Here is a 19,252-nt window from a genome sequence, read left to right on the forward strand (position 1 = left end):
GTTGGATTGCCCATTGAAAGTATTTTTATCTTTCAGGAACTATTGATTTGTTTCCTAAAGGGGCCATACCATTGTATATTTCTACGAAAGATAAGTGATGAATTCAGTTTCCAAACCTCCTTCTCAGACAATTGGCAAGTTGGGTCCTTTTTTTAAAAAAAAAATTATTATTATTATCACCGTGCTGACAGTGTACTGCTATCCTGTCATGGTTTCAATTTGTAATTACCTGAGAAATATTAGTAATGAATAATAATGAGTAGCATTTCTATGATTTGTTTACATGAGTCATTTGCATACACATCCTTTTATTGCCTTAGGAGAAGTGTCCAGTTACATCTCCTGCTCAATTTCTGTTTGTTTTTTCCTTCTTTTTCTTTAATTTTTGTTTGTTTTCTTTTAAATTGATTTCCTGGGGCAAGGGATGTATTTTAGTGGTACAGTCTTGCCTAACATGTATAAAACCCTAGCTTGACACCTCTACAATTAAAAAAAAATTGCCTTCTTAGTTTGTAAAAAAAAAAAATCTTCCTATATTCTAGACACGGCAGCCTTTTATCACATGGATGATTTTTTAACATTTCCCTCATTTTCCATTTTGAAGAGCAGAACCCTTTAAATTTGAGTTTAAGTCTAATTTATCTACTCTTTCATTTATAATTAATTCTTCTGGGGTAAGCTACACCCTGGAAACAATGAAGTCTGTAGAAATCAACTCTTTAAATTTAAGTTAAAAAATTGATACTATAGATTTTTATTCTATAGCATTGCCAGATTCTTCTTTTAAAAAAAAAAACACATTTGTTTGCTAAACAAATGCTTTTTGGAAATGTTAGCGCTTTCCTGGATTAAATAAAGCTGTCTTCTTGTTCCTCTCTGTAATGTAGGCCTTGTGGCTTGTCGGCTCTGTCTGCTTGGTGGTGGGGAGTAGCCAGTGATCTGGGCACCTTCAGCCCAGAAAGCTTCCATTCTCTGTGCTTGATTTATCTGTGGATCTAGAGAACATTCAAAGTCATGGCCAGTCTTCAAATATCTCTAGATCTTTTGCCTTCAACTGAGTCTAGTACATACATAGACATACATTTCTCATAATTCTAGAATTAGAGGTGGCTTGTTTCAGTTCGTCTATTACTTTCTTATTTCGAAGATTTCTTCTGTGTGTGTGTGTGTGTGTGTGTGTGTGTGTGTGTGTCTTCATCCTTGCATTGATAAAGGTGCCTTTTCTTTTTTCTTCTTTTCCTAAGACAGGGTCTCTCTGCCTCTTGAATGCACTACCAGTGCCCTAGCACAATCACATATTTGATGACTATGGAATGTTGGGGTCAGGAACAGCTGCAGGGAAGAAAGTCACAAACTCTTCCTATTCTTCCATGATAATCTAGCACAATAAATGGTTTTCAAGTTATTGTCTAGACTTGGTCAATTTCCAGAGTCCTGAAATGATTGCTTTTGACAATATTTTTTTCCAGGTTTATACATGGGTTTTGCAGAAAGGGGTCATCGACATATTGGAGCCAATATAACCAACAACCAGTTCCCAAAAGGTTGATCGATAACCCTGAATAAACATGTAGGTACTGTGTGAAATATAATGGAGCATGTAATTACTCTACTGACACTAACGCTGAAGGACAGGAAAGTGTCTGGTAAGATGAACAATGCACACAGATAAAGGCAAGCGGAGAAGAAAAAGAAATCAGGGAATAGATTAAGTCTAGGCTTTACAGTTACCTTTTGTAACATTTTCATGAACCTGGGAGATGAAGCTGTTTGTACATAGTAAACCAACAGCCTCACAGGAACAGCTTACAAGAGGCAACCGCCACAGTAATTTTCCTCCTCCTTACATAACTTCACAACCAAGGCCATTTGATACTTGAGTATCATTGTGTCATCATAATACTTCCTGTTCTGTGTCTTCTCAAGGCTTTTATCGTTTATTTTCCTCATCCTGACATGGAAGGAGCCTCTTTTCTTCACTCCTGCTCCTTAATTCCTATTTGTCACAGTAGGAATAGCAGAATTCTAACCACTGAACCACCCTGTGTAATTGCTTATGAATCATTTATGTACCACTGTGTTCTCCCATTATCTACATTATCAGAGACAGTATTATCTATCTATCTATTACCTACCTACCTACCTTACCTACCTATCTATATCTATCTCTCTCTCTACTGTCAAAAGTAATGAGACGGGGCCTATGCACTGTCTCTTAGCTTTTGTTGTTCAAGGCTCTACCACTGAAGTCACAACTCTACTCCTAGCTTTTGAGTAGTTCATGGGAGATGAGAGTTTTCTGCCCAGGAATGGCTTCGAACCTCGATCTTCAGATCTCAGCCCTTTTGAGTAGCTAGGGTTGCAGGTTGAAGTCACCAGCACTTGGCTCTAAAGTATTTTAATATCTTTGTGGTTTTTCTTTTAATATTGGTATTTAAAAATATCAGTATTTTTTTTAAGTGCCAGTATTTTTTGTTTGTTTGTTTTTTGTTTTTTTTTTTTGTTTTGGGCCAGTCCTGGGGCTTGAACTCAGGGCCTTAGCACTGTCCCTAGCTTCTTTTTTTGCTCAAGGCTAGTACTCTGCCACTTGAGCCACAGTGCCACTTCCGGTTTTTTCTATATATGTGGTGCTGAAGAATTGAACCAGGGCTTCATGTATACGAGGCGAGCACTTTACCACTAGGCCATATTCCCAGCCTCAAAAGTACCAGTACTTTCATATCTTCATTTTGTAGGTGATGGAATGGTGATCCGGATATAAAACATGAACTGGAAAGCCAGGCATTAATATTAGGCTTCCTGTCCCCAGTTCCCGTGTCTTTTATATGATATCAAATCATATAGAAAAGAGAGACGATAGATCATTATTCAACACCAATGTGGGGCAATCACACAGCTATGATCCTGCTTCTATTGAAGATCTCCAGCTAAAATAATCAAATTCCTATTTAGAAATGTTTTTTAAAAAATTAAGAGGATGCACGGGGTGCTGAGACTCTCTCTCTGAGGTAAGAACTGGCCTAGGAAACCATGCAGGGGGCGGTGGATCCCAACTAAGAAATGGGGGGTCACAAAATGCCTGGCACCACTCCCTCCCGGGGACTCACCCTGTAGCTGACGTCCTCCAAGAGGCCGGAGGCCCCCACAGTGCATCCCGCTTGCCACAGCGTCTCTTTCACGCTGCACCCATAGAGAAACACGTTCTTCCGCTGGGAGTGGCCGTGGAAGTCACAGAAGACCTACAGCCACAGAAAAACAAACACACATGTCAACCCCGCTCACTGCTCAGGTGTATGCAACACCACTTGTCCGCTGTTTATGCCGCAGAAGCCGCCACGTGGGGCTCACTGGGGTGACGGTGGAAAGAACTGTATCTATCCGAGGAATTAGCAGGGGGAAGGGTGTAACATCTGGGTGCTGAATGTCAGCAAGACCCCTTTTGAGGAGTGACGTCCTCGTGGCTGGTGGAGAGGGAGACAGGGTCAGAGTTGGGAGAGGAACTAGCAACAAAGGCATTTAAAAATATAAACGATGGTGTTAAATAATGTAAAAAGTCAATAGGGAAGATCTATTTTTAAAGCGGCAGGTTAAACATACACACAAAAAAAAGGAGTTAATAAATCACTATAATTCTCCTCCGGCTTCCAATGCGGCAATTGAGTCACTACTAAAACTCAATGGCTGCCCCAGTGCAAATTTATTCTTTATTCTTGCTTGCTGTATAGATCAGGTGCTACTTTCTCTTACCTGACCGCGCACTCAGATCTCAGCTAAAGGACAAGCCCTAATTTGGGACATGCTATTTTTGTAGCAGAGGAGGGAAAACTTAGAGGTTTTGCTTCATGCGCTGACTATTACAACTTCTGCTGAAGCAAAGCCAATATCCTATCTGCCCACTATCCACTCATCAAAGGAAAGTCACCTTGTTAATGGCTCAGGGAGGTAAATTCCTTTTATATGTTTGTTCTGTGAGCCTCATGGCAAAAGGACAGGGATGTGAAATCTCAATTCCTACAAAGAAAGATATTAATAAAGAAGAGAAGATTTTTTGAAAATCTAATTAATGTCCAGTGACTATTACACTGGATTCTGAGCCACCTAGAGACAAAGATATGTTTCTTTACCCTGGGATTCTGAATGGAGCCAGGCGACATCTTTGGATATCAAGAACGACAGGTAAACGAACGAAGAAGACCAAAGGAAATGAAAACAACAAAAAAAAAACTGCAACTAAGGAAAATAAAAACCTCTTGTTCCCATTACCTGGAGTTCATTTTGATAAATATTGTTTTATAGGATCCGATGCACATAGGTATTGAGCCTTCATGTTCCTCTCCTAAGAATGTCCTCCTTTGCTTTCATTGTGCGTGAATGCCTAGAGACCTGCATAATTTATTATGTGCCAGTGTGTTAGTTTTTATACCATCCAGTGTGTTTACTTTGTATGTTCAGAGGCACAGTCTATCTACCACAACTGAGGGAAGCCATGTCATCTGTGTTTCCCTGGGTCTGGCTTACTTCACTTAATATGATTTTTTCCCCATGTCTTTCATTTCCTTACAAATGGTAAAGTATCAGTCTTTCTGATCGATGGGTAGGATTCCATTGGGAGGGTAAAAGGGGGGAGGCACAGAAATGGAGGGACAGAGGGAAGACAAATGCAGCAGCGGTCCTCACTGGACATTATGTTGAAAATGAATTAGACAACTTGTGGGTGGGAGAGGGGAACAACTGGAAGAGAGTGACAGAAGGGGTGACATTCTCCAAAAAGAAATATACTCTTTGTCTGACTTATGTAACTGTAACCCCTTGGCCCATCCCCTTTATAATAACAATAAAAATGCATGAAGAAAAAAAGATAAAGAATGGACAGGTACACGACAGGCAGAGGCTTCTAAAGTATTTGACCCTGAATTTGATCTGCTGCCATCTCTAGGAGCAGGTGCAGGTTTGTCTGCTAGAGGATGGAGACACACTGCAAAGACAGGTGGATGAATCCATCTTTAGACTACCCATCCCTGACCTACCTGCTCAAGTCAGAGGAATGGCCCCATCTACCCAGACAATGCTCAAAACAGAATTATCATGAAGGATGTGTCATTTGTGTTAGAGCTACTTAGTGTAGGGGTCATTTGTTATCCAGCCTGAGCTAACTGCTACGTTCATTGATCTGGTTCATCCATTCATACTGCTTCCTCCATTCTATACCCAAAACACACAAACCTCTTTCCCAAAGAAGTTGCATCATGCATCCTCTCCAACTGCCATCCTCCAGTCTAAGATCTGGTTAATATTTCTGTATTCCATGTGTGCTTTCTCCCAATCCCTGATTGGAGAAAGGTCATCTTTTGTTTCAGTTCTCCTAGACAATCTCGCTGAATTTGATGATGCAGGATTCCTACTCCACACTTGGGTTTGAAAGAGAGGTGGACTGAACAGTCGCTTGTCCAACAACTCTGAAGTGGTAGCAGATGGACTTGTGAGGCCAATTGGTTGACTAGGCCCAGGTTCTGAGCCTGGTTAGAAGCTCTCTAGTATCAATTCCCCCTTACCCACTAAAGAGCTTTCCTCTGTCTTAGGAGATGTTTATTTCCCCTCCTCTTCTTGGTCACATATAAAAATAGCCCTGGAGAACGTAAGGGACTTTGAAGCCAAGAATCTATCTCTTCTCGTTCCTGAAGTGGAAGTGCAGGGCTGGCAAAAGTCACTGTCTCTTGAATCAACACACTAGGAAGATGCTAGACATAAAAACACACGATGGTTTAAAAAAGGTATTTTTTAATTTTAATTTGAGATGAATTCAACTGGAGAAAAGAGCTGTTATTGTTATTTTCCTCTCAAGATCCTTCCAGACTCTGAGAGCTGAGGTAACTGACAAGTGACGTCCCTGTTCACCTGTGAGACAGAACACAGCTAAGCCCTAGGAGATCTCATGGGCTCTGAGGACTCAGAATGCAGGAGATGGAGACATTGTTCTGCTCGCTGCTCAGATGACAACCCCCAAAATAAACGCCTGCTAATTATCAGAAACATGTGTTCCTCCAAATTGCAGGGGGCAATTACAAGACAAATGATCAAGTTATTTCAGCGGAGGAAGCTTTTCTTTTTTTCTTTTCTACTGGAAGATTGAATACTGATATTTTCTTCCAGTAAAATTCTAGGCTAGGGTAGAAAGCAGCTTTCCTCAGTCTGGATTCTGCATAACCACAGGTTTCCATTAACCAATAGGCCTATCTTGCTCCTTGTCAATCCATCACCTATCTATTGGACGCCTGCTATGTAACTGGAGAAATAAATGCTTTAATGTAACAGAGTGTCTCCCTCCATAGCAGCAACAATAATAATAGTAGTTCATTTATTACAGACTTAGACACCTTTAACTACAGTAAAAGATATTGCATAACCTACACAATTATATTGCTGTGTGCTAAAAATTCACATGCATTATATTACTTAGTTAATATGTGATGATAAGGAGCATAATGAGGAAGTAGCTGTTATAAAATGTCCTCATTTTGTAGCAGAGAACACTCAACTTCAGATAACACTCAAGTTTCAGATAAAACTCAACTACTATTAAGTTTGTGAGTAACAATCTCAGTTTGCACCTCATCCAGAGACATTTTTTTTTTCATTTCTGTATCAGTTGATCCAGAACTGTTCTGGGAAATGATCTTGTAAAGCAACAGGTTATCATGCTGTAATTAGTGGGTTCCCAAGAAGTGCACGGAACTCTCATGGTCCTCTAGGTGGCCTCGTTCCCACCACACTGGAATGGAATGGCACCTGGGAAGATGCACACAATATGGCAGCCCTGGCAGTTACCTGAGGCCGAATCTCACCAAGTGGATGGAAAATGGGAAGAATGAGCTCTCCCTCTATGAAAGGCAGTAATTCAAATGAAGAGCTGAGGGCCAAAAGAGAGCAGAGATGACATAGGAGCAGAAGTGGACACTGGGAAGATGGCTACAGCCCCCTTGTAGGCCATGCAGGATGGTCAGGCATTTCGTGAAGGCAGAAGCAAAGCCTCTAGGGTATTTGAGGAAGTAGGAGAACCCCACCGAGATCATTAGATCAGGGGTGTTACAAACCCATGAGGAGGTACACAGGGTGGTACCAAGTATATACAAATGTACTGTCTGAAGCACAGAAGATCCAAAGAAGAACTCAAATAGTGTAATTCCTTAGAAAGCCGAGATCAAAGTTGAGCAAAATAAAACACCAAGAAGCAGAAGTGAGGTGGAATCAAGGGAAAAGGGGGTGGACGAATGAAGAGGAGAGGCGGGGAAGAATGCAGTCAAGAATCCAACGTATATCCTACAAAATTAAGAAAAATGAGGGAAGGGGTGGGGTGGGGAGGGTAAGAAGGTTGAGTGACATTGGTCGAGATAAAACTGTATTTCTAAGCTGCTTTATTAAATGGCAACTCCTTTGTACGACTTCTTAAAGATAATAATAAACCCTTTCAAAAAAGAATGGATCAGGGAATTGCAGGCACACATGGAAATATCCCAACAAAACTCCTTTATACAAATTAATACAAACTAATAAAAAGTGTGTTTAAAATAAACAGGTTTGAGGGACCAAGGGCAGGCAAGAGGGACCACGAGGGCTTAGCCTAAAGCCTCAGATGCAAGAACACAGAGAAAGAACATTAAGGGGGGGAGAGGGAGAGAGAGAAAGAGAGAAAGAGAGAGGGGGGGAATCCTCAGGAGCATGCAGCAAATGGGCATGGAGCTTCAGCAAAGATGTTAAGAATAATACCTGAGTTTGGGAGCTAAGTAAATAAACACTGATTGTGGTCTTCCCCAGGGCAAGAAACACAGGAAGAGAGACAGCCTGGAAGGTTCTATGGCATCTCATTTAGTTTGGTTTGAACTCTAGTGCTTCATGTTGAACTTCAGATCCTGAGCTAACTCTTCACATCTTGGCACATCTTACCAACCAAGTGTAGCATGTGGGTTGGATGATGAGTTCGCAACCCAACTGGTAGGCATCTCCCGAGGACCTTTTCCCAGGGAATTCTTACCTCAGCCAAATGGCAAGACTAATTTGACGCACAGGAATGTGAGTATTACCATTTCTCCCTCAGCAATCAGGCGGATGGGGGCCACGTTGCTATGCTCCTCACATGCTTCCCCCATCCTTCCTCTATTTCCCCTCGGCCCCTTTCCAGTTCTTCTGCACATTAATTGGAGGCCCATGTTCATAGAGGTTACCTCTCCGATTTCAAACACACCTCCCCAAGCCCTTCCCTGGCTCCCCACAGCTCACCTATCCCTGCTTGTGTTTACCGCTCTGTTTGCTAGCTTTGAGCTGCCGTGTTTTCCATTCCTGACATCTGGGTCTCATTCCTCGTTTCCAGCAGTGAGACCTCTGCATTATTTATTCCACTGCCACAGGAAAATGAAGGCGGCGAGGCTGAAGCAAGGTGGAGGTAGATTGGGAAAGAATATGATGGGAGACACCCCCCACCCCGAAAGCAGGACACTTCTAATGAAACCAGCACCCCAAGGCTCACTCATGCCCTGGGGATTTCTTGCACGCATGATTTTGTATAGGCAGCATTCTGCCCATGTTTCTGAATGAAGCAGATCTCTATGTGGGAAATGATGCTGGTAATGTGTGCTATTCTCCTCCAAGACCTCAGTTTACAAGAACACATTTCCCAGTTATTTTATTCATAGCCAGAGCTCCCCTCTGCTCTGGCTCAGTATCTTCAATTGTTCCAGCACACACCCCCCCACACACATATATACTAAAATCCGTGTCTACTTAGGATAATTTATATACAATAGTGTGATGTAATATATATATGATATATATATATATATATATCAAATGTGCATCCCCTAGAATACTTTATATCTCTTTAGATTACTTATCATACTTTGAGCAATGGGACTTCTAGGTAATCAGCTATTCTATTACAACATACCATGTGTTGTATAGTGAATAGGGACAAGAAAATAAAAAGGATGTTGATCCATCTACACTGTCTGGACCCACTATAAGATTTTGTATCTGCATTGGGTTGAAGCTGCAGATACAAAATCAGCAATGGAGGAGCTGCTTATAGTGGCTGATTAGGTGATATCTCATCTGAATGCTCAGCACCATCACACACACACACACACACACACACACACACACACACACACACACACACCACAGTAACTACAGGAGATGTATGTTCTTAACTATTACACTAAAAGAATCTATAAAAATCAACACACAGCTAGGCACTGGTGGCTCATGTCTGTAATCTTAGCTACTCATAAGGCTGAGATCCAAGGATATCACATCTTGGATTTCCAGGTCAAGAAAGTCCATGAGAGTCACATCTTCAATTAACCACCAAAAAAAAAAAAAAAAAAAAAAAAACCAGAGTGGAGCTGTGGTTCAAATGGTAGAATGCTAGCCTTGAGTAAAACCTGCTCATGTTCAAGCCCTAGTACTTGCTCAAAAACCAAACAAACAGGGGCTGGGGATATAGCCTAGTGGCAAGAGTGCCTGCCTCGGATACACGAGGCCCTAGGTTCGATTCCCCAGCACCACATATGCAGAAAACGGCCAGAAGCAGCGCTGTGGCTCAAGTGGCAGAGTGCTAGCCTTGAGCGGGAAGAAGCCAGGGACAGTGCTCAGGCCCTGAGTCCAAGGCCCAGGACTGGCCAAAAAAAAAAAAAAAAACCAAACAAACAAAAACTCAAAAAGAACCTTACTGTCTAAGATGTCACTTGGTTATCTATCTATGATGCGCTAAGTCATCACAGTATTAACACTTGATGTTTATTTCAATCTCTTACATATACTGGTTATCTAAAATTTTATAGATATCTATAACCTGAGAAGGATTTTTTTATATTGACTATTCTTATTCAGGTTGAGCCAGCTTCCGCCACAGGTTCCAACACAACCTTAGGAAAGAGGCTTTTGTTTACAGGTGACCTTGGAACCCTTCCAATATTTAATCTGGGGTGAAAACTCACACATCAAATTCAGCACAATGTACCAATAACCAACAGTTTATGACATGGCCCGCAGTGGAACCCCTTGTGAGATGCTATGAAATGCTACAGGAGGTCTATGCTCCCCATATTATGTATCAGAATGCCCTACTTGCCAAAACAAAAACATTAAAAGCCCATGCAAATTAACCCCCACACACAAACCCCACAATGGAATACATGAGTTTATTTTGTAATTTCTATGCTCTGGTAACTCATAATAATTTTATAATGCCTGCTCTTCATTTGAATTTCTGATACATGTCACTCACTGAGCTAAGATTTTTATATGCCTGGATGTTCTCTCTCTCTCTCTCTCTCTCTCTCTCTCTCTCTCTATATATATATATATATATATATATATGTGTGTGTGTGTGTGTGTATATATATATATGTGTGTGTGTGTGTGTATACATAATATATATGTGTATATATATATATATACATATATATATGAAGACATTACCTCAGCTTTTCAGATGACATCTGATTGCTATTAAGGAGAAAGGAGTTTCAACCACCTACCCTTTGCTACTCATTAGAAGGTAAAATGTCACCTGTCCCAGCTTTGATTGGCCTGGCTCCAAACATTTTTAAAAATGAAATATTTGGAAACACTACGTTCACTCCATCCCCCCAATGGAAGACAATGGATCAGGACAGAATGGGCCGCTGTGCTTCTCCAGGGAGGGGGTTTCCATTGTGCTCTGTACCTGGCTGGCCAGCACACAGTGAGCTTAATTAATCCCTCAAAGAGGGCACTGTTTGTTGTATTTGCAGGGAGTTACAGACAGGCGCCACGGTCTTAAAATAGTTCTGTCCACAGACACACAGCCACCCCACCCTCTGCTTCCAGACACATGAGGGAGAGAAGCAGCACACTACTACCTGTAGACACAGAATGATTGACAACTTTCAACTATTAGCCACTCAACTGCAGTAGAGGTCTTACTCTATCCTTGGTATGTACCCATCAGGCCCCATGGACGGCTGGAATGTACAGCCAAGACTAGTCTTTTTGACCTATTGCAGGTTTCTGAATTCTCAGGATAAACCCCCAGGGTGGGGATGTATATTCACTCATCGCCCACTTAATAGCTACCTTGTCTCTATAAGATGGCTTGCCTCCGTTTCCTCACTTGTATATACTCCTATCTACTACCTTTGAGTATATTTAGTCATCTTGATCCCTCCCATGGCTGACCTACTCCCTGCTCTGGGCAACTCTCCCTTCCTGGCATTGGAACTAGGAGCCCCATGCCCAAGGTCAAGGCTGTGTCATTGCTACCTTGCTCCACCCACAAATGGGGAGAGCCACCTTCACAATTATAGATGGGTGGATCCGGGTTCACCACACTCCTGCACTCCCCTCATTCCACCTCATGCAAAAGGAAGAACAGGGAACATGGCCAAACCTTTCTGAAAATCTTGAACTCTCCCTGTGGCATATGGGGGCGACCCTGGAATCCCACCCCTCTGTGGTGCACAGATGCACAACAAGTGAGACAGCAGCAAATGCCCTTTTGCTTTGCCATGTAATTCTGTCTGAGAAAAATGAGGCAGCTCGTCTACCTGCAGATTATCTATGCCAGCACAAGTAGAGACCGCAGCATGGGTCGTGCGGTATTAGAGGAGTGCGGTTCAATCTTTACACTGAGAGGGAGCACAGGAGCACGTTAAAATAAAAGACTCAGATTCCACTTGGTTTTCACCAAGGATGTCTCTCACTCCTCCAGGGGCATTCAATGGTTGGAAGCAGGTCTGAGGCTTTTATTGACCCATCCCCCCCACCCCTGCCCTCCCTGCCATATCCTCCTATGCAAATAGAAGGAAGTGTTGCAGATGCCACCTTTAGCACCAGTCAGCGTAGTAAAGATCAAAAGTGGTGCCTGTCTTGCCACTGCTGAGGGATGCAGTGTGGAGTGCATGTGTACAGAGCGGTGCCTGAGGCCCCTGGAGATGAGGGCTTAGGAAGGGACAGGGCCGGGGCTGGGGATATGGCCTAGTGGCAAGAGAGCTTGCCTCGTATACATGAGGCCCTGGGTTCGATTCCCCAGCACCACATATACAGAAAACGGCCAGAAGTGGCGCTGTGGCTCAAGTGGCAGAGTGCTAGCCTTGAGCAAAAGGAAGCCAGGGACAGTGCTCAGGCCCTGAGTCCAAGGCCCAGGACTGGCCAAAAAAAAAAAAAAAAAAGGAAGGGACAGGGCCACCTGCTCTTTCTCTGTCCTTTTCAGCTCATCCAGTTGAAAGCTGGTACCCAAAGCAAAGAACAAGACCAGGAAGCCAGGCACCGGTAACTCACGCCTGTAATCCTAGCCACTCAGGAGGCTGAGACGTGAGAATAGCCGTTCAAAGTCAGCCGGGGCAAAGAAAAGCCCCGGAGACTCTAAGTGGCGCTGTGGCTCGAAGTGGTAGAGTGCTAGCCTTGAGCACAAAGAGGCTCAGGGACAGTGCCCAGACCCCGAGTTCAAGCCCCAGGACAGGCAAAAGCAAAATAAGACCGGGAAACTTATTTAAGTAGCTGAAAGTCCTATTCCACTGGATTTCAGAGAAAGGAAAGAAACACACATATACCTACATTATCCTTTAGCAGAATGCAGCCCAGTTTGTGCCACTTGCAAGTGGAAATCGATGAGCACTGAAGTCCCTTTATCATCTCCACTCACACAGCGAAAGTCACAAGAGTAGGCACTGAAACCTCCCCTCATTCCATACCAGCAGCACCAGGGCAAGGCCAGAAGCAACATGGCAGCTCAGAAGAAACTGGCCACCTGACTTCTGGGAGCTTCATCCCAACAGCTGTTTTCTTGTTTGTTTGTTTGTTTTCCTTTTACTGGTAAAGCTGTGTTCTCTTACCCCTAGACCCAGGGTAGTCAATGCCTCCTGCTGAGTGTAGAGTCCATCTGCTTCTTCCACGTGACTTCCACACAGAGCTTCTACAGCCTTCCTGCTCTGTGGTGGCACAGACATCTTCCTGGACTTGACTTGCACAGGCTTTTTTCTGGTCCTAACTAATTTACACATTCCTATTTGCCTAACAGTTGTATTTTCAAGCTCTATGATCTTGCTTTGCACATTTTTTTAAATTCCCTGTGTTTAGTTAAATAATAAAAAGCACAGATAAAAAGCACACACACATACACACACACTGTTTAGTGAATTTGGATGTAACCCTTCAATCATGAATATCAATTTTTTTTTTTGTTTTTTTTTTTGTTTTTTTGGCCAGTCCTGGGCCTTGGACTCAGGGCCCGAGCACTGTCCCTGGCTTCTTCCCGCTCAAGGCTAGCACTCTGCCACTTGAGCCACAGCGCCGCTTCTGGCCGTTTTCTGTATATGTGGTGCTGGGGAATCGAACCTAGGGCCTCGTGTATCCGAGGCAGGCACTCTTGCCACTAGGCTATATCCCCAGCCCCATGAATATCAAATATTTTAACTAATCTAGAAAGTTCCCTCACAACACCTATTATTTATTCTCCTTCCCTAGAAGCAAATATTGTTCAACTATCTATCTTTACCAATATTGTGGAACCTGAAGTTTGCATAAACATAGCATAGAGCATTGTACTCTTTAGTGTCCAAATTCTTTCAACTCAACGTAATTCTTCTGAAGTTCATTTGTGTTATGAAGTGAATCAGGAACTTGTGATTTTGTGTTTGGCTTTTTGGAGTTTTAGTTTGCTTATGGAGTAATAGTCCAATGTTGTGCATATATTAAAACTTGCTATGTCTGGAGTGTTAAGTCTCTCATTTATACTCTCCATCACAGAAGACAGACATATTTTGTACAACTACTCAAAGATAATAATAATAATAAAGAAAGACAGACAGCCCGGATTCAAGAAAATGGGAAACTGCATTACTAATGCCTGTGAGATCACAGGTGAATCTCAAACGTCAAGTTTCCTTCCCTTTCCCTATTCAGGGATCCTAAGGATAAAGTCACAAGGAAAAAAAAAAGAGGCCATGATAGCACCAGCAGATTCTTTGAGGAAAGATTTACTTGTTTTGCCAGAATAAAAACTGTGGGAACTTCTCTAGCCCTTCTAGCTCCCTTGAGAGAAAAATAACTCTCCATTTGTGTTTCAACAAAACCACAAGAGCCTTTGTTACCAATTTTACTGTGTTATGTGTCTCATCAGTTTCTTTGAAGAACTGACTCCACTTTGGGCCAAAATAAACTATGGTTTCCTCAATGAAAAGGAAAAAGTCTTTTTTAAAAACATTGGCCTTGTATCCTTGGCACCAAAGCAGGGAATAAATCCACATGGCATAAATGAGTGGACAAATGGACAATTGTTCAGATGAGTGGATAGATGGGTAGAGGGATAGGTGGGTTGATGACTACATGGATAGATGGAAAAAATAACAGAGGGGCAAATAGAGAGGTAGATGGATGGATGGATGGATGGATGGATGGATGGATGGATGGATGGATGAATGGATGGATGGATGGATGGATGGATGGATGGACAGACAAATGGATGGATAGATGAACAAAATACTAGAGAAGTAGAGAGGTGGATAAATAGATGTATGGATGTATGGATAAAATGATAAGAAGGGTGGATAGAGAGGCACACGGATAGATGGATAGATGGATGGATGGATAGATGGATGGATGATGAATGGATGTATAGATGATGGATGGATGAACAGATGGATGGATAGATGGGTAAAATGATAAAGGGGTTGGATAGAGAGGCACATGGGTGGATGGATGGATGGATGGATAGATGATGGATGGATGAACAGATGGATGGATGGATGAGTGGATGATGGACAGACAGACTGATGAATGGAGAGGTATATGCATTTAATGGATGAAAGGATGGATATATAGATGGGGAAATGGATAGAACAATTGTGACTATTGCCTATAATTTGTCTTTTTTTAAATTCCCAGTAATAACAAGGTACTTCTGCTGTCTTCAGCTATCCCACATTCTCATTGGTGATGATGGCTCATACAAATCCATTTCCCAACAGGCAAATGCCTACACCGCATGCAGAACTGACACCACCTATTCTAGTCATCCTAAGGCAGTTTCCGAATCTCTCAGATGACATTTGCTGACATTTTTGTAAGAGTTAGAGATTGGGAAGAGCCACCATTAATCTCTAACCATAAAGCCCAAGAGTCCATCTGGACACACAGGATGAATTCCCAGGAGAAAATAGGCCTATGTGTAGTGTGAATAGCTCCTCTCATGCACTTGGAAGGATGCTGTTTCAATACAGCCTCACAGGTGAGTAAAACAGTAGTGTTCAGCCCATTAGAAAGCTTTGTAACAGTGCGAGTCACATTTAGCACTCAGCTGTTTCTCACCCACCTCTCAGATGGTCCCAGCAGGAAACAAGTCTGTGGCTGTCATGTTTATAGCTAATTAATGTTTATTTATATTTTTAAACAAGCCTTTCACCTGTCATGCTTGAAAATAAATGTTCTGTTCTTCAATTAGAGACTGTCAGAGCAGAAAGGAATCCTGCGTTGTTGTGGGTTTAATGCCTGTGTGTGTGTGTGTGTGTGTGTGTGTGTGTGTGTGTGTGTGTGTGTTTAAATGTGCACAAGACAGAGAGATCTTTCCTTCTAAATCTCTCTCCTCCTGCAGGCTAATGCTTCCCGTGTAGGCAGACAGCCTTTCTCCAAGTTTCAGCCATGAGGCAGGTATCATGCAGAGTGTTACCTTGCTTCTAGAGGGCTGACAGCAGAGAATACAATGTTTTCTGGGATGAAGATAAAGGAGTCAACCCAGTCATAGTCTACATTTTACCCAGTGTACAACCAGAATTCTGAAGGGATAAAAGCACGCCTTGCCCTCTCTGCTATAAGGAGTTGACTCAGCAAGTCTGGGATATTCAAACCTGGCAGGTTGCAAAGGAAGCTTTGCCCTTCTTCTTGCGTCTGGGAGGTGAACTTTAAGGCCCTGGCATTCTTCTCTGGATAACAATGCCTTCCTCTGACTAAGCACTTGGACCATTCCAAGCAGCCGGTGCTCACCGCCGATGTGCGATGGGCATCTCAAAGCTGTCAGTTTGACCTCTGGAGGAACTGGACTCCCTGGTCCTTGTGCCTGCCCTGCATGCCTTGGAACTCTGTGGACCTGACTCTGCACCCCTTCATTATAATAAGCTGTAGGTATATGTGCTTCATTATGCGAGGCAAGCACTCTGCCACTAGGCCATATTCCCAGCCCCTATGTGCTTCATTATAATAGGCCATAGGTATATGTGCTGCATATAATGTAAATAACACACAGACACACACACCCCACATCTATTCTGAATTCCATGAATCCTGGAGAAGCTTTAAGCCTCTAGATAGGCTCAGAACCCCCACTATACCCTCTCTGAGAAGGAAGGAAGAACAGTTAGGTTGCAGGGTATGAACACACTGAATCCCAACTCTTGTCATGCCTTTGGGACTGGCTGACCCTTATAAGAGCAATCATTTTACCTACTGGTTTCTTCTGTGATTTCAACTGAGTCCTTATGACACATTTCAACAGTGGCTTCAAAGGGCTGCTCTCTCGGTCACAAAGCAGATGTTTCAAAGTACTCTGCCTGGTGTTCTCACCATGACAAAATGTAATCTGCCTCCCGGAGAGTGAAAGGAGGCAGGCAAGAGTGAGAAAAGGGAAGGAAGTGACTTACCATGGGCCTCCGGCCAATGCTGGTCAAGTAGTATAGGAGTCCTTTGGTGTGGTAAATCGTCGGCTGGAGATGTGCATGAGGAGAGAGCCACTGTCTGTTCAAATCCTCCCCTCTCAGTGAGCACCGGTGGCTGCAGGAACAAATAGTAAGCAAATTAATACACATGTGGGAAGAAGAAATAGCTCAAGATAATAACGCTCGGCAGGACAAAAATGAACGAATGACTCCAACTTTCCTCCTGACTCCTGCCCAACTGACACAGGTGCCAGCTGTCCAGAAAGCTGCAGGTCTGTTCCACTTCCCAACCTGGGTAGCTAGAAACCAGGCCAGACTGCATATCGATTGGGTTAACAGCGTTTTAAGATGGAGTTTTAAAAGGGTGGGTCACCAGTGGGTCCATCCACAAAGAGCAAACCCAGCAAACCTTTCCGTTCTCTGAACACTTCCATTCTATGAATGCAGTGAGCTGAGCTCAGTGAGCGGGTGTTGGCTCTTACCTGTGGTCCTTCTCGGTGGCTCAGTAGCTGGGGCAGAGATTTGGTCTTTGGAAATGACAGAGTGACTTGTGGTCACATGACTCAAGGTTCCCACCCAGGTCCATTAGCCTCAAACCCTTGAGAGCCTTGTGAATTTCTTCCTTCCCTGCCATTGACAGCCCCCAGGCCCTGATTTCACTTGAGAAATGCCCCGCTTTGTACATCTTCCTATTTTGATTCTCTTGTTCTTTTCTTCCTATTTGTGTTTCTCTCTCTTTTCAGTGGCAGTGGTGGCATGACATCTGGACACAGGAATAACTACTTTTGCCTGGCAACCAAGGAGGGAGGTAAAATGAGAAGCAGATACTTAATATAAAGGGTAATGGCAGGAGGCAGACATTCTTGATTTTGTCCTGTGCGTATTTGCTGCATTTCATGTCATTTCCTTTCTCATGTCAGGATGGTTTCAAGGCCCAGTATCCCAGAGTTTCAGATTATCTGTACCCATTCTGTGATTCTCCTTGCCTTGACCTGGATTTTCCACCAATACTGGGGATATATTTTTGTTTTCTTATTTATTTGTTTATTTATTTATTTATTAAACAAAAAATTTTTGGACAAGGTGTTGTGCAAGAGGGGTACAGTTACATAGTAGGGCAGTGTGTACATTTCTTGTGATAGCTACACCCTGTTTTTCTTTCCCTTCCCTAGGTCAGGTAGACATACATATAATACACAGTGTACCAAGAACATATACAGTAGCCATGTGGCCTACGCCAAAGAAAATTTGCCTAGGTCTTTAAATGTAATGTCTACAATAGACAATATGTCGACAGTAGTCTTATATGAACGTACATACATAGCTTTTGAGCTATTGTGATCCACTGAAAGGTCAATTTTTGACCTTTATATGTATTTTTTGTTTTCTTTGTAACATTGACTGTGGTGAAATCAGTCAAGGTCCTTCAAAACTATAAATAAACATTCTTGTCTATGTAAATGAAAACCCAAGCGCCATGTGGAACTAGCAGCCAACAATTCTGCCAGCTCTACCTTTCCTTTCTCCGTGGAGACTAAGTTTAGGGGGCAGCACCTGCCTAGAAAAGGCCCACAGGTCACCACACTGCAGAAACGGAATTTGCGATCCCAATTCCTCAAAAGAGCAAAAAAGAAAAAGAAAGTGTTTTGTATGTTGCAACCAGAAAAGCCTGAGATTTGAGATTTGATGTAGAAGACTGAGTTCCAAGGCCCAACTCAGCCACTGGGTATGAGATTTAGAAGTCAATATTCTAAGATGAAAACATTTTTTAAAGTAGATGCACTAACCTGGCTCCCAGGAGGTGCTCTTTCCTCCCCCCTCTCTCTCTCTCTCTCTCTCTCTCTCTCTCTCTCTCTCTCTCTCTCTCTCACACACACACACACACACACACTCATATACACATACACATAGGCATACACATGTATTCAGCATTTTGAGACAGGGTCTTACTAATCAATCCAGGCTGGCCTCTAGCTTGCAATAGAGCATGACTCTTCCCTTGATTCTTGATCTTGTGATCTTGTGCTCCTCCTGTCTCTGCCACCCAAGGGCTGAGATGATAGGAAGTCCTACCATGCCCTGTGCCTTCTGGGATCATCTGAGACACAAATGAAACAATCTCTCTCATAGATCTCCATGGAGAAACAACTATATGATCCCATCTCCATCTACGTGTCCATTACTGTATCTCCAGTTATTTCCACATCCATGTCTGGTCTGTCCCTCCTCTTTGCCAACATTTGTAAGAGTCAGGAATGCATGGCTTGACGTTGACTAGGACTGCTGTTTCCATTAACACATCCTAATCTCTTTCCTTAGGAAGAATCATCAGGCTTACAGGCGGGTAGAATGGAAGAGATGAGAATGTTAGCTAGGGACCCCATAGAAGAGGGCTGAACTCTGCTTTTAGTACAGCTAGAGCCCATTTAAGGGTAGAAGCGGTAGGCTGGGACAGAAAAAAAGGAAGCACCAAAGAGCACCACACAAAGGAATCATCAACAGATATTGCTGATGAGAAGGGAGGCTACTCAATAGAGCCAGGGAGAGACCTCTCAGAGGAACCAAGCACAGAG

The 19,252-nt window shown here is 42.9% G+C and overlaps 1 protein-coding gene across 1 annotated transcript in view; it reads right to left on the minus strand.

Annotated features, from left to right (window-relative positions):
• Agbl1 (AGBL carboxypeptidase 1) overlaps positions 1–19,252 on the minus strand; it is a 397,351-nt gene that overhangs the window by 178,970 nt on the left and 199,129 nt on the right. The window contains exons 19-20 of the mRNA XM_048369043.1: positions 16,665–16,794; positions 3,108–3,239 (exon numbers count right to left, since the gene is read on the minus strand). Of these exons, the coding sequence (XP_048225000.1) occupies positions 3,108–3,239; positions 16,665–16,794 (262 nt within the window). The remainder of the gene's footprint in view (positions 1–3,107; positions 3,240–16,664; positions 16,795–19,252) is intronic.

This window comes from Perognathus longimembris, chromosome 20 (assembly GCF_023159225.1).
Source record: "Perognathus longimembris pacificus isolate PPM17 chromosome 20, ASM2315922v1, whole genome shotgun sequence".
Lineage (NCBI taxonomy): Eukaryota > Metazoa > Chordata > Mammalia > Rodentia > Heteromyidae > Perognathus > Perognathus longimembris.